This window comes from Gorilla gorilla, chromosome X, assembly GCF_029281585.2.
Source record: "Gorilla gorilla gorilla isolate KB3781 chromosome X, NHGRI_mGorGor1-v2.1_pri, whole genome shotgun sequence".
Classification (NCBI taxonomy): Eukaryota; Metazoa; Chordata; class Mammalia; order Primates; family Hominidae; genus Gorilla; species Gorilla gorilla.
The window spans coordinates 41237147-41253224 of NC_073247.2; the positions used below are offsets into that span (position 1 = coordinate 41237147).

Consider the following 16078-nt stretch of genomic DNA (forward strand, 5'->3'; position numbering starts at 1 on the left):
CTTTATATTTCTATTGGACAGCACTGGTCTAGAAACTCTTACATATTTACTAGTATTTGGCAGCTGCTATCTCTGAATTGTCTGTTTCCAAAGGAAATTTGAGAGTAAAGTTCTTAAATCTCTTTAAACCAAAATTTTACTTAGTTCTCTTGAATGATCCCACTAAGTACCTAAATATGTAAATGTGTCAAACTTAATACAACAACTTATTTTAGGCAGGGAATGAGCTGTGTTAGAGTCCCTTGTAAGGTATTTGTTGAATTGTTTTTGTCCCATTTTTAAAGCCTTGTCATATTTGCACAGCTATGCCAGATCTGTTCCTCAAATACTTCCTGTGGTTAAAAAGCCATTTTATATATGTAGTGATACAGAGTACTGTATGTATGTCTACGTATATAAAAATGTATAAACAGAACAATTGTGGCATTCTGTAGCTTTGCAGTAACATAGTAACTTCTCATAGAAGCTACGAATGATGGAATATACCAGCATATTCATTCTCTAGTTTACTTACATTTTGACAACTGACAACAAGAAGGCATGACCATTTGTAATTCAGTTAATAGAACTGGGGACAGGTCCCTACATTTAATATTACCGGACGTTTGGTTTGGAGTGACTCTGTGGAAGTAATTTACATTAATAATCTATATGAATGAACTATCAGAGCTAAAAAAAATTTCTTGGTATTCCTAATGGTTTGTGCTGATACTTCTTCTTTTTTTTTTTTTTGCCTTCAGGATCTTTTTATAATAGCTTTATTGAAATATAGTTCATATTCCACACAATTTACCCTTTTCAAATATACAGTTCAATGGTTTATAGTAATACTATATTTACAGATTTTTACAACCATCACCACAATCTAACTTTAGAACATTGTCACCACCCCAAAAAGAAACCCCATAACCACCCCCTATCCCCCAGCCCAGGCAACCACTAATCTACTTTCTGTCTCTATGAATTTGTCTGTTCTGGACATTTCATATGAATGGGATCATACAATATATGGTCTTCTGTGCCTGGCTTCTTTCACTTTGCATAATGTTTTCAATGCTCATCCATGTCGTAGCATGTATTAAGACATCATTCCTTTTCATAGTCCAATAATACTCCATTGTGTAGACATACTGCGTTTTATCTATTCATCAGTCAGTGATATTTGGCTGATACTTTTTTAACATTAAAGAAATTAATGAAGTCAATATTTACATTTAGTAAGAACCTTCACATATATTCTCATATTGAGCCTCACAGTAATTTGTTTAGGTAAGTGTTGTCATAGTCATCATTTTATAGGTGAAGAAATGGAGGCTCAGAAAGCCTAAGTAACTTAGGCAAGTTACTTAGATGAACTTACTAAGATTAACTTACTAAGTTACTTAGATTAGTTACTAAGATTACACAGCAATTAAGTACTAGAACTGGGACTCAAAGCCAGTTTATCCAACTCTGAAATATGTTTTTATCGTTACTGCCACAGCTCCAGGTGATTTTGTTTTAAAGAAAAATTACTTACTAGCTAGCTTCTTTGCTTTTTGTTTTCTTGATTTACTATACTGTTAGATATGGGAAACAGACTTGAAAAAACTTTTAATATGGCCTCTCCCAATAATTTTATGAACAATATGGCAATATATTTCTAAGTGATAATATACCTCAGTAGCTTAGCAACAGACAGAAAATTGTTCAAGAAGCAAACTGATCAAAGATCAATGTCCACCTATGGGGACAAATCCAAGGGTGTGCTGGAAAGCTCACTTCTTTTCCTCATCCCGTGAAAAACTTTTATTAGTGACTTAGATAAAACTATGTTTGTATTAGAAGACCTAGTTTATCATATTTGTCAGAGTCTCAAAATGGAAACTGAATTCTGTCCATCTGATTGTGTCATACACAGAATATGCTCAATAAAAACCTTGGATAGTGATAAAATATATTCTGTCTTGAATTCCTTTTTTTCTTTAGGGTTCTGTAGCTATAGCTGGTGCTGTTATTCGCTGGCTAAGAGACAATCTTGGAATTATAAAGACCTCAGAAGAAATTGGTGAGTGTGTTCTAACAAAAGGTTAGAATATCTGAAAAATGACACATTTCAGTATTTTATCTCTGCAAAGTAAATACTTATGCTTTGCCCCAAATGTGATCCATAAATTATATGGATCCCTATTATGAGTTTGACTTATGCAAAAGACTATCTTGTGAAGATTTATAAAACAAGGAATTGACATAATTAGTGGTGGTTGTTAATAAACTGGCAATGTAGGGCATAAAAATTACCCAAGTGTAAAATTGAACACTGGAGATTGCCAGAACCTGCAGATAGAGAAGTTGAGTTAAATTTATCTGATGAGAAAGAGCTTTAACTCTTAGATTAGAGTGAGCATTAAAACTCTGGTACCTATAATGTAAGTATTAATATGGCTGTTTTCAGTCTATAGATAATTAGTTTGAACTTACCTACTCACTCTTTCGTCCACTTCCTTAACTTTCCCTGAAGGTGAGACAATCAGAAATACATTTCTGATTAGGGACACACTAGAGGCCACTTTTTCATCTCCTAGTCAGCAACCTTAAAAATAGTGGAAATGAGCTAAAATACCTTAAATAAACGAATCTGGTTCCTTGATTTCTTGAGCTAGGCTACATTTTAGTGGGGGGTATTTAATGTGAGAGAAACTCATTTCTGTTGATCCTAGCATACTACTGTAGTTAGCAACATTTTGCTCTACCAATGAATTGGAAACCAAAACCCCTGTCCTAATTTTTCTAATTTTTAAAATAGGTATGCTTATATAATAATACACAATATTTGTGTGATTTTTGTTTTGTTTTGTTTTTAATGTTAGAAAAACTTGCTAAAGAAGTAGGTACTTCTTATGGCTGCTACTTCGTCCCAGCATTTTCGGGGTTATATGCACCTTATTGGGAGCCCAGCGCAAGAGGGTAAGTATTGAAAATATGGAGTGCTTTTGGGGATCTTGATTTATTTACCAAAGTCGTTAATAACGTATTAGTTCCTTATCTATTTTCAAGTAATTATAATGTGTTGAGAAAACCTTTTCTTTTTGGAGAATATAATGTCAGAAACTTTAAGCTCCAAGAAGTTATGAATCAGCTGACAATAACCCCTGCCATATCCATATTCATGTTATCTTTTATCTTCATGATGTCTGTAAGTTGTATAGTGAAGGGACATCATCATAATGAATACTGATTCAGTTTTATGATGCCATCATCTTTTCAAATGCGTCATGAATTTTTTCATACATGAATGCAGAATTGTGAAATATAACGACTTTCTGAGTTACTTAATGATTATGTCCAATTTTCTCTTCCTGGACATTTCTGTCTACCAAATTTGACCTTTTCATATTTGAGATATTTCAAATTGATTGGTTTATATCATTCTAATCTGAAAATCTTTGTGCGTATTTTTAGGATAATCTGTGGACTCACTCAGTTCACCAATAAATGCCATATTGCTTTTGCTGCATTAGAAGCTGTTTGTTTCCAAACTCGAGAGGTAACGAATATGGGCCTGTTTTCTTGTACTTAGTTCACTTTTATCACTCTTAAGTTATATGTTAACACCCGAGATTTATTCAGTACTGAAAATGTAGTTAATCAAATATTAAGGCTGCCTAAATACTAATCTAAATATAAGCAGGGTTTTCCCCCTTTTTCCAGCTGTCATTACCTTCTAAGTTCCTGTTCCCTGTCAGGCACTGGGAATTTTATGGTTGTGGGGAGGCTGAGTGGCACACATTAGGCAAAGGAAACAGCACAAACATAGGCATCAAGGCAGAAAAACAGGGTGCAAAATAGAGTTGTATAGCTTAGCTGAATATCAAGGTGAATGCAGAGGTGTAGTGAGAGAAAAGGTTGGCTGTGACCAGATCAAAGAGGGCTTAGAAGACCAGAATAAGAAGTCTCAATTTATTCCATAGGCTCTTGGAAGCTCTTGAGAGTTTTTGAGTGGAGGATTGCCATTTTCAGAGATGTTACTATGAAATAGATTTATAACATTAATTGCACTGGTTTATTTAAGATTTTGGATGCCATGAATCGAGACTGTGGAATTCCACTCAGTCATTTGCAGGTAGATGGAGGAATGACCAGCAACAAAATTCTTATGCAGCTACAAGCAGACATTCTGTATATACCAGTAGGTTAGTAAGTCTTCATTCCTTTAAACTCCCAGAGTAATGTTTCTTGTGGAATAAGTAGTTCTTTGGGCATATGTAACCACAAAGATATTGATGGAACTCTCTCTCCTCAGTGAAGCCCTCAATGCCCGAAACCACTGCACTGGGTGCTGCTATGGCGGCAGGGGCTGCAGAAGGAGTCGGCGTATGGAGTCTCGAACCCGAGGATTTGTCTGCCGTCACGATGGAGCGGTTTGAACCTCAGATTAATGCTGAGGGTACATTTAAAGAATGAAATGTTCAGTGATATACTGTGAAAACGACCTTAGTGCACGGGAGTTTTGTTTTTCTGTTTAGTTAAAAGTTAAGGAACCAAGTAAAATAGTAAATGTTATCATTGCAGATTCGGCTGCCAAGCATATTGGGCTTTACTGAATAAATGTGAATGAGAGAAATCGTTGCTTATCAAAAGAACTTCTAAAATCACTTTTTAAAAATCATTTGCTTTTACTGTTTATGGTCCTTTAGTGTAGGAAAATAATACTGCCACACTGTCAGGTATAGCTACTTAGAATAGCCTTTTTTTTTTTTTTTTTTTTGAGACAGAGTCTCGCTCTGTTGCCCAGGCTGGAGTGCAGTGGCGTGATCTCAGCTCACTGCAAGCTCCGCCTCCCGGGTTCATGCCATTCTCCCACCTCAGCCTCCCGAGTAGCTGGGACAACAGGTGCCCGCCACTACGCCTCGCCTAATTTTTTTTTTTTTTATATTTTTAGTAGAGACAGCATTTCACCGCATTAGCCAGGATGGTCTCAATCTCCTGACTTTGTGATCCGCCCGCCTTGGCCTCCCAAAGTGCTGGGATTACATGCGTGAGCCACCGCGCCCAGCCGTAGCCTTTTTTAAAGTGAGAAGGAAGATATATCAGCTACTCATCCCTAATGTCTACACCAGATCATCTTTGGTGCCAGTGGCCCAGTTTTAGGACATAATTAGCTGGGTTAAGAGACACTCTGGTAACTTTTAAGCACAGCAGGACTAACCTGATGAAGGCAGCAACAATTTAAGTAAGTGAACATTAGATACCTGTTTCACTGTGCTAACTAAGCTAAGCCATAAGCTGTGATCAGCACTTTTACTAAAATGTAGTGATGCAGTTCTTAAATTTAAATAAATGTAGAAAAATAAGGTTTTATATATTAGAATTGGTTTTATAACTTTTTAGAAACCCATGCATAAAATAGCATCAGCTGGGAATGGTAATTTGTGCCTATAGCCCCAGCTACCCAGGAGGATCTCTTGGCTTGGGCCCAGGAGTTCGAGTCCAGCCTAGGCAACATAATGAGACCCCTGTCTCTAAAAAAAAAAAGAAAAAAAAAGCATCAAAGTGGATTTTGAGGTATTGGAAATAAGCTTTCAAATGCATTTTTGTTTGGTTTTCTGGGAGAATATACCAGTGTTTCTCAATTTTATTCATTCTTTTAACATATAAGAAAATGAATTATAATACTAGTAATTTTATAGTCAGATTATACCATGTACCTTGATTTAGAAATGTATTTCAGCATCTGATATTCTGTCATTTTTAACTTTTGCAATACTGGATAAAATATGAAGTTCAAAAAATTTTTCTACTTTTCAAAAAAAATCAACTTTGTAATATGCAAATAATGTCCAGAGCAGGTATATGGCCTCTAAATGCCAATCTCACTCTTAAAGCAAGGAAGTTCTGTGCCAAGAGAGCCATCTCCATTCTTAGGAGAGCCATCTTTGCTGGTGTTGAAGGCCTTAGCCTGGGGTTGATCAGTCATGCCCTATTGTCCTCCCTCTCACCAGCCCTCACTCCTCCCCATAAACGAATGGGCACCTAGACATAGATAGTACATTTTGCCAGCAAACAGTTGTTTATAGCCAACCACAGGCCAGAGACTGTACTGATGTGGGGATATAGAGATGAATAAGGCCTTATCTTCTTATCTTCTTTTGCCCTTCAGAAGATTAGAGTATATTGGGAGCAGAAGACAAAACCATAAAAATTTGGTAGCTGACATCCTGGGGTGTGTGTGAAGAGGGGGGGGGATAGAAATGGGGCACTGGAAAGCTTTCTGAAGTGAGTGATTCTTGAGCCTTCTCTCCTGGGTGTTGCAGGCCTCAGGTGCTATGGAAAGTCTGGGAGGCTTGAGAGAAAGGTAGCCCCACATGGGGTTCAGCACCCTTAGAAGTGTACAGCATCAAGCTCATTTTTGTTTAGACTTTCTATTGTGGATTTCCACCTTTAAAAAATCTTGCTTTAAGATGCTGGGGTTGGGGGGCATGGGGCTGTCTCAGAGGAATGCAATTCAAATCTTATGAGAAATCAATATTTGTTAAATCCTGTGACTGAAATAAAAACGTCTCCTGCGGGGCGTGGTGGCTCACGCCTGTAATCCCAGCACTTTGGGAGGCCGAGGCGGGCGGATCACGAGGTCAGGAGATCAAGACCATCCTGGCTAACACGGTGAAACCCCATCTCTACTAGAAATACAAAAAATTAGCTGGGCGTGGTGGTGGGCGCCTGTAGTCCCAGCTACCGGGGAGGCTGAGGCAGGAGAATGGCGTGAACCCGGGAGGCAGAGCTTGCAGTGAGCCGAGATGGCACTACTGCACTCCAGCCTGGGCGACAGAGCGAGACTCAGTCTCAAAAAAAAAAGAAATAAAAATGTCTCCTTCTAGTCTTCCCACATTACAGCATACCCTTTTCCTCATACCCTTTCCCCCCCAAAAGAAGAGAAAACAGATCAAATGGGATTCCCCTTTCTAATTCATTACCACTTGTTTGTGAGTGGCCCAGTCTGCATAGCAGGCAGTCTGTCTGCCAATCTCCCTTTACCCTGCTGAATTTCCCCTATCCTGTTTTTGTTTGTTTGTTTGTTTGTTTGTTTGTTTTTGGGACTGAGTCTTGCTCTGTCACCCAGGCTAGAGTGCAGTGGTGTGATCTTGGCTCACTGCAACCTCCACCTCCCAGGCTCAAAAGATCCTCCTGCTTCAGCCTCCCAGGTAGCTGGTACTACAGGCAGGGTTTTACCACATTGCTCAAGCTGGTCTCAAACTCCTGAGGTCAAGCCATCCTCCCTCCTCACCCTCCCAAAATGCTGGGATTACAGGCATGAGCCACTACACCCAGCCTCCCTGTGTCCTGTTTCGCTCCAACTTCCAAGCAAGCATGTCTTCCAGTCACTGGCAGTCATCAGCAACCATGTGCTTTCAAATCTGAGTCCTGCTAAAGCCCTACTGCAGTTTAATGTGTGCAATAATTTGTCAAGAATGTTGAGTGATCATAAGTATGGTACTTAGAACATCTCAGCAAACTACCTTTCGTTATGTGTTTTTTCTACCTTCTAATTCTAGAAAGTGAAATTCGTTATTCTACATGGAAGAAAGCTGTGATGAAGTCAATGGGTTGGGTTACAACTCAATCTCCAGAAAGTGGTAAAAATGTTTTTGTTTATTATTGCCACATTTTCTTAGTATGTTAAATAGTTATTTAAGTATCTAGGCATTTACACATAGCCAGGCTGCTCTGAAGAAAAGCATTATCGTATGTCCAGAGATTCTAACATTTTGAAAACACTTTAAAGTTCTAAACACAAAATGTAAATTATCAGGTTGATATACATACTTTAACTTTATCCTGCCGTATCTTTCCTTATTAGTTTATTCTTGGTACTTCAATTGACAACTTAGTCTTCCAAGAGTAAAATTATTTCTAGTTTCTTCTTAATGAAAAAAAAAATCAACTAGAGTCTTCCTTTTTTTCCCCTCTCCTCTTACTTTACCTTTTTGGGGGGCTGTCTTTATGACCTGAACCAACTGAAAGCTGTATTAATTTCAGAATATATTCTGCTACTTCCTAGGCTGATTCCAAGTACATAATGGGAATTCCTTTGGAATCAGAGAAAGAGATATACCAAACATAGTAAATTTGAACTCTTATAAATAGATTGGGAAGTGCTCTTAGCAGAAAAAATAGTGGACTGTTCTACCTTTCAGTCACTTAGGAAGGTCAAGAGCTTAAGTAAACCATTTAGATTTAAACAGCCTTAAGATGCATAGTATTATTATTTTTTGCTAAATGCAAGATGTGGAGCATAATGAATGGAACAATGGCAGATAATTTATTGAAGCATGTACTTTTTTTTTTTTTTTGAGACAGAGTCTCGCTCTGTCACCCAGGCTAGAGTGCAGTGGCGCGATCTTGGCCCACTGCAACCTCCGCCTCCTGGGTTTAAATGATTTTCTTGCCTCAGCCTCCCAAGTAGCTGGGATTACAGGCGCCCACCACCATGCCCAGCTAATTTTTTTGTATTTTTAGGAGAGACGGGGTTTCACCATGTTGGCCAGGCTGGTCTGGAACTCCTGACCTCAAGTGATCCGCCCGCCTTGGCTTCCCAAAGTGCCAGGATTACAGGTGTGAGCCACTGCACCTGGCTTGAGCATATACTTTAATGGGGAAGAGTTGACAAATGAAATAATACCTGCCTTCCAACCCCAAAGTTAATGTATCTGTTTTTTAGGAGAAGCTTCCAGAACTATCTACTGCCACAGATAACTGTGGTCTGTATTTTCAGTCCCGGATGTTCCTATTTGAAGCTTTTGTTTTTCTCCTAAATAAGCTTAATATCTTTTGTTGTGAGACTCAGCTTCATTTTCCAAGATGGTGGCAACGTTTTTCTTGCTAAGATTGTAATTTTGAGAGACCCTTTACAACTAAAATTCTCAATCATAAGTACTTTTCTAGCACAGTGCTAGTTGCTGTGTGAGATATAACAGACGTAAGCCTGGACTTCTTTTCTAGTTGCCCTTAATTATTGCTTATAGGAAGTTGAGTTACATTATTTCTTTAACTAGCTGGATGTTTTAAAATGGCACTTTAAATGGCATGTTTAAAATGGCATTTTGTTTTGTTTTTTGTTTTTTGAGATGGAGTCTCACTCTGTTGCCCAGGCTGGAGTGCAGTGGTGGGATCTGTGCTCACTGCAACCTCTGCCCTCCGAGTTCAAGCGATTCTCCTGCCTCAGCCTCCTGAGTAGCTGGGATTACAGGTGCCTGCCACCGTGCCCGGCTAATTTTTTTGTATTTTTAGTAGAGACGGGGGTTTCACCATCTTGGCCAGGCTGGTCTTGAACTCCTGACCTCATGATCCACCCGCCTCAGCCTCCCAAAGTGCTGGGATTACAGACGTGAGCCACCGCTCCTGGTCTTAAAATGGCATTTTAATCCTCCTGTCTCCCTCCCTCCAACCCCATGCCTTACACACAGATACACAGTTCTCCTCACTAGCGGTTGAGGATGTAATTTTAACTGCAAAATTCCCACAAAATCAGCTGATCATTTTTCCATTGTTTGTGTACTTTACTATCAATGAATTTAAAATACTAAGAAAAAGTTGATAAACAAAAAAATGATATCATTGCTCCAATTTCTGCTATCAGCATTAATGATAAAAGTAATTTGATCTTTTGAGAGTTTTATATTTTAAAGAACTTTGTTTTTGTTTCAGTTAGGCTGCAGTGGATTTAAGCCAGTTTGATTTTTTCTTTTTTTTTCGAGACGGAGTCTCGCTCTTGTTGCCTAGGCTGGAGTGCAATGGCACGATCTCCGCTCACCGCAACCTCCACCTCCCGGGTTCAAGCAATTCTCCTGCCTCAGCCTCCCGAGTAGCTGGGATTACAGGCATGCGCCACCACGCCCGGCTAATTTTGTATTTTTAGTAGAGATGGGGTTTCTCCGTGTTGGTCAGGCTGGTCTCGAACTCCCAACCTCAGGTGATCCACCCACCTCGGCCTCCCAAAGTGCTGGGATTACAGGCGTGAGCCACTGCGCCCGACCTGAAAATGTTTTTTGAATAGATTTATGAAAAACACTCTAATATTTAATATTTTGGGGGTCTCTAAGCTGTATAATAAACTTGGAATAGTAATAAAATGCTAGTTTTATTCCTTTAAGCAATCTAAGCTATATAACTATATAAGTTATACGATAACAGCAATATAGATAGAATCCTATTTTAATAAACTTGAGAGGATATTAGAATTGCTACCTGTATCTTAACCTATGGGAAGAATATGAGGCTTGCTTAAGTTTCAAAGCAATTTGCCAATTTTGAAGCAATCATAATTATTTTCTTGTTTGTGACTATATTTGAATGCTTTGTAAACAATTTTTAACATACTTTTCATATGTGTTTAAAATGTATTGTCAGGTGCATTTTGTTACTCACCAAATTCTATTAAAAAAATAAAGCTGAACTAATATTTTAGCAAACATAGGGTTTTAAATTCATCTTAGGACACTAATATAACTCTTCTCTCATAGCCAAAAGAGAACTATAATTTGAACTTGGGTGGAATTAAATAGATCATTTAATATATTTGGGGGAAGAATCAAGAAAGCTAAAATTAACAGCCTCCCAAAAAGTTATCCATAGGCTCACTCTGGCTTTGCCAGTGGAAGGCTAATGTTAGTCTATATGTATTATGTTCTTGGCTGTGTGGCATGCTATCTGTATTGTTTGTTAACTGTCATAAGCCTTCAATATTGATTATATTTTTGATTTGAAGTAATAACTCTTTGCTAGCTTTTATGAATATACTATTTTTATAGCTTATTTTGTTTTGCTATCTTGTGATTCTTAACACAAATATTGTAATTATGTGTCTCTCTTTTGGTTTGCTTGACTGGAATTCTCTTCTGCTTGGATGACCACAGGTGACCCTAGTATCTTCTGTAGTCTGCCCTTGGGCTTTTTTATAGTGAGTAGCATGGTAATGTTAATCGGAGCAAGGTACATCTCAGGTTAGTTACTCTTTAAATTAGACAACTCTATTAGTTAGCTTTAATGTTTTCGTGTATAACTTAGCAGAAATTTTTCAGTGTTTTTCATTCTTTCTGTGTCTAGGAAGCTGGAAAATCAATTAAAGGTCTAATTAATTAGACCAATTAATCTTTGGGGGCAGTTAGAAGTAAGAACTGTGACTCTGCTTACCCTTTTTAAATTTTTAGTGTGATGACTTCTTTAAGAGGGCCTACATTCTGCTGTCAGCTGCAGCAATAAGCAAAAGTGAAAATACTAATATTTAAATGAAAGGACTTTCAGACTGACTGCTGAAAGTTAAAGTATACTTTTGACATTAATTAAATTGTCTTTCAAATGTATATAAATTATTTTTCATACTCCTGAAAATTTGCTAAGCAAGTCTTAACTTTTCAATTCTGGCAAGAGTTTCAGCCAGAGCATGTCCACAGAGTTCCTGTAAAACCCTAAAACCAGGGAAGATTTATAGTTACTCTTATTTTAGTTAAAAGAATATATTTTATGAACTGAAGTTTTAAAAATGATTCCTTAAATAAAGGGGTTGAAATGAAAACAGAATTATTTTTCCACATTAATTTATACCGAATAATCTTTTTTTAATAAAAGTAAAATGGCTCAGCATGTTATGAAATATATTGCATAATCTTATTAATTTATAATAGCCATTTGTGGAAGCTGCTCTTGGTGATAGCTCAATTTTTCTTAAAATTACTGGCTTAAATGGAAATGATGCTTCTTATTCTGTATGTTCCCATGAAAGTGAAACTTTAAAAAAAATTTCATGATTAGGGTTTCATGAAAAGGCTTCGTTTCTATGAAAATTGAGACAGGTTGCATCTCTCTAAGCTAAAAGATGGGCTATGTGTCTAGATTCTTAGACTTCTAAAATGCATGTGGTCACTATATTTAGGTTATCTCTTCGGTGACATACACTGCAATTTGAGAGGGCTGGAAATTGTTTGCCTTGGTAAACAATTAGCAACAGTGGCAATATTTGTTAATTTTGGAATTGGCCCTGTTTGTTGCATTTTAATTGTGAGGCATGATTTAGAAATCATATGGACTTTCTAGCTTAATAAATGATTGAATCATCTTCATTGCTTTAACTCCTGAATTGTATGCATGCATTATTGACATATATGGTTTTTGTTCCCCATTTCAGGTATTCCATAAAACCTACCAACTCATGGATTCCCAAGATGTGAGCTTTTTACATAATGAAAGAACCCAGCAATTCTGTCTCTTCATGCAATGACACTATTCATAGACTTTGATTTTATTTACAAGCCACTTGCTGCATGACCCTCCAAGTAGACCTGTGGCTTAAAATAAAGAAAATGCAGCAAAAAGAATGCTATAGAAATATTTGGTGTTTTTTTTTTTTTTCTTAAACATCCACAGTTAAGGTTGGGCCAGCTACCTTTGGGGCTGACCCCCTCCATTGCCATAACATCCTGCTCCATTCCCTCTAAGATGTAGGAAGAATTCGGATCCTTACCATTGGAATCTTCCATCGAACATACTCAAACACTATTGGACCAGGATTTGAGTCTCTGCATGACATATACTTGATTAAAAGGTTATTACTAACCTGTTAAAAATCAGCAGCTCTTTGCTTTCAACAGACACCCTAAAAGTCTTCTTCTCTACATAGTTGAAGACAGCAACATCTTCACTGAATGTTTGAATAGAAACCTCTACTAAATTATTAAAATAGACATTTAGTGTTCTCACAGCTTGGATATTTTTCTGAAAAGTTATTTGCCAAAACTGAAATCCTTCAGATGTTTTCCATGGTCCCACTATTTATAATGACTTTCTGTCTGGATCTTATAGGAAAGGATACTTTCTTTTTTCTTCCATCTTTCCTTTTTATATTTTTTACTTTGTATGTATAACATACATGCCTATATATTTTATACACTGAGGGTAGCCCATTTATAAATTAAGAGCACATTATATTCAGAAGGTTCTAACAGGGCTGGTCTTAAATGAACCACTGTGTATATAAATATGTTGGAAAACAGCTGTATACATTTTTGGGCAACGGTTATGCATAATATTTACCAGGAGAATTGTTTTCTTAACAAGCCAACGTTTAAAATTTATGTTTTATGTCAATAAAAGAAAATATACTTTATTGTGACTTCAACTATATTTCTTATCCCTTACATTTTTATTTAATTGTCTTAGCTTAAAAAAAGAAGAAACTGGAATACTACAGTAAATATTGTTTTCAAACACAAGCAATAATTCAAATAGTTATTTTTCTTTTGAATTAATTTTAGACATATTTTGGATCCTATTGAGGGGATAAGAGGATGTCAAAAAAGTTAAATACCTAAGTAGAAAAAAATATAGAAATAAAACCAAGAATCTCTTTCAGTTCAAATGTTATCAATTGTTAATAAGAAATTGCTATCTGGGATGACAGAATTACCTCTGCTTAGTATCTTATTATAACTGAAAGAAGGTTTATCATTACAAATGCCTTCCAATGAAACCAAGAATGTCTCAAAATATTTAATGTCACATAAGAAGTTACCTAATCCTGCTTCTTACCGTCAATTTTTAAAAATATCTTAAAATTACTTTGTTTTGTAGTAAACAGTGAAGAAAAGATTGCCTCCTATTTATTTTTTTCAATGAGTGCTGAATGGGAAAACATTTATATCTTACTATAAAAGGTTCTGTTTTGTTTGGAATTAATGGTAGCTTTATTGACTGTTCTGATTGTGCTGTTTCTAATTTATTGAATCTGCTAGGTTTTATTGATGCAGCCACCACTTAAGTGACATAAATATTATAGAAAGGTACTGTGAAATGATCACTTTGTGGCAGGGGTACTTTTAAACATAAATGTTTCTACAAAAGTAGGTTGAGTTCATTGTAAATAATTGTGAAAGCCACTGTTCAAATAATTTTAAGATTACATTAATTTTTCTATGAATTGCAAGATTTATAAATGTTTGAAATTGTACACATTGATATTTAATGACAAATTTACTTAAAATAAATTGACCCCTTGTTCTTACTTGCATTTCTCATTTACAGACTAGAACTTAGTTGAAAGTTAAATTAAGAAAGATGTTTCAGAGGCCAGGCCCGGTGGCTCACACCAGCACTTTGGGAGGCCGAGGTGGGCGGATCACCTAAGGTCAAGAGTTCGGGACTAGCCTAACCGACATGGAGAAACCCTATCTCTACTAAAAAAAAAAAAAAAAAAAAAAGATGTTTCAGGACGTGTGAAACTTGGCTGTTAGCACTTGATAGGGCACACTCTGAAGAGTTAACCAACAGCCAAAGAAGTAATTTCTGTAATGATGAACACTTTAATCATTCTATTAGAAGAAACTACACTGTCCCATCTCAGCATTTGCAAAAAATAACGTTGGTAAGGTCAGCAGCCATTATCAACAGGGCCTTGCATGGCTAACCTTGACCACCATTGTTCTCTCAACCTGATAGGCAACACCTCAATCCTTTGTTCTCCAACTAATCAGTAAAATAAGTAATGCATCTCTGCTTCTGTAATGATATCTTAGAATTTTTAGTATGTTTCTTTTGAAGTGCCCAAAGCCCAATTCTTTGGGATATCTTTTGGGTATCTGGTATCATGTGGGAGTGAAGAATGAAAGTTTTTGGAGAAACCAACAAATGAAAGCTGTGATAGCACAGAAGCTAATGGCATTGACAGTGGAGTAGGTAGTATTTACTCTGTAGTGTTTACAACATAGTAGATAGAAGTACAAAAATTTTTTTAACTATAACTCTTTAATAGCTTGTTTTATCTAGTAATATTTAAATAATGAAGTTTCCTTGATCCTTTGCTTTTGCAACCTAACAACTTTAATAATAAGTTCATACAATAAACAAATTAGTAGAAAACTGAGTGAATTTGTAAAGCAATCTGATTTCTACTTTGTGTATACTTTATAGGTACATATCTTAATTCTGGCCTTATAATTAAATATAACCTGTGCCAAATATCGTAGACAAAAAAAAACTCTCACAGGTATTTCCTGAGATTTCCCTGTCATCAAATTTAATGAAAATGACCCATTAAATTAAATTTGAGGACCATAAAGATAAATATTCTGAGAAGGAGAAGTTAGGTTAAAAACAAGTTTCTCAACTAGGCCAATATCTTTAATTGCCAGTTTTCATTCTATTTCAAATAACTAGTTCTACCTGACAGCATAACAGTTGAGAGGACGACAATATTTTATTTTAAAAAGCAGCTTCAGGCCTCTTTCAATTTTCCTGTTTAGTATTAAAATTTAGTTTCTTTTATTCCTTATTATTGAACTTGATAATATCTATCTCATAGGTTTCTTATTATTGTATGACTAGTTTACAAGTGGATTTCATAAATATGAAATCATTTAAGTAATCACCACAATATCCAACAAAGAGAAACTTGTTAAATAAATTCTGGTACAGCCATACAATGAAAATGCGTAGCTTTAGAAAAGAATGAGGACACTGTCTAGAAAGATATGGTATTTGGGATAAGTGAAAAAGCAAGGTGCGGAGTAGCATGTAAGTGTGCTACCCTTCTATTAGAGAGAGAGAGACAGAGAGAAACTAGAATGTTTGCCTATGCTGGAAGGACAGAAAAGCTGTTAATAGTGCTTATCCACTGGGACAGAAAGGGTTGATAATTAGGCATTTGGGAGAAAGGGGTGGGAAAAAATTTCACTATACATATATGTGTGTGTGTATGTATATGTGTGTGTGTATGTGTGTATATGTGTGTGTGTGTGTGTGTGTGGATATATATATATATATATATATTTTTTTTTTTTTTTGAAATGGAGTCCCATTCTTGCCCAGGCTGGAGTGCAGTAGTGTGATCTGGGCTCACTGCAACCTCCACCTCCCAGGTTCAAGCAATTCTCCTGCCTCAGCCTCCCGAGTAGCTGAGACTACAGGTGTATGCCACCACACCCAGCTAATTTTTGTATTTTTAGTAGAGACGGGGGTCTCACCATGTTGGCCAGGTGGGTCTTGAACTCCTGACCTTGTGATCCGCCTCCCGCCCCCCACCCCCTGTCCTTCCAAAGTGCTGAGATGACAG

At 36.7% G+C, this 16078-nt stretch overlaps 1 protein-coding gene across 7 annotated transcripts in view; it reads left to right on the top strand.

Moving 5' to 3' along the window:
- The window catches only part of GK (glycerol kinase), a 77674-nt gene extending 63642 nt beyond the window's left edge, over nucleotides 1-14032 (top strand). For 3 of the 7 annotated variants that reach the window (XM_019019750.3, XM_019019751.3, XM_055375541.1), the window contains 8 exons: nucleotides 1969-2047; nucleotides 2850-2946; nucleotides 3442-3526; nucleotides 4052-4172; nucleotides 4283-4426; nucleotides 7533-7613; nucleotides 10893-10979; nucleotides 12161-14032. In XM_019019750.3, the coding sequence (XP_018875295.1) occupies nucleotides 1969-2047; nucleotides 2850-2946; nucleotides 3442-3526; nucleotides 4052-4172; nucleotides 4283-4426; nucleotides 7533-7613; nucleotides 10893-10979; nucleotides 12161-12171 (705 nt within the window). In that variant the 3' untranslated portion in view covers nucleotides 12172-14032. The remainder of the gene's footprint in view (nucleotides 1-1968; nucleotides 2048-2849; nucleotides 2947-3441; nucleotides 3527-4051; nucleotides 4173-4282; nucleotides 4427-7532; nucleotides 7614-10892; nucleotides 10980-12160) is intronic. The other 4 variants (XM_055375540.2, XM_055375539.1, XM_019019753.4 and 1 more) reach the window with 2 other exon arrangements.
- Nucleotides 14033-16078: the final 2046 nt, after the last annotated feature.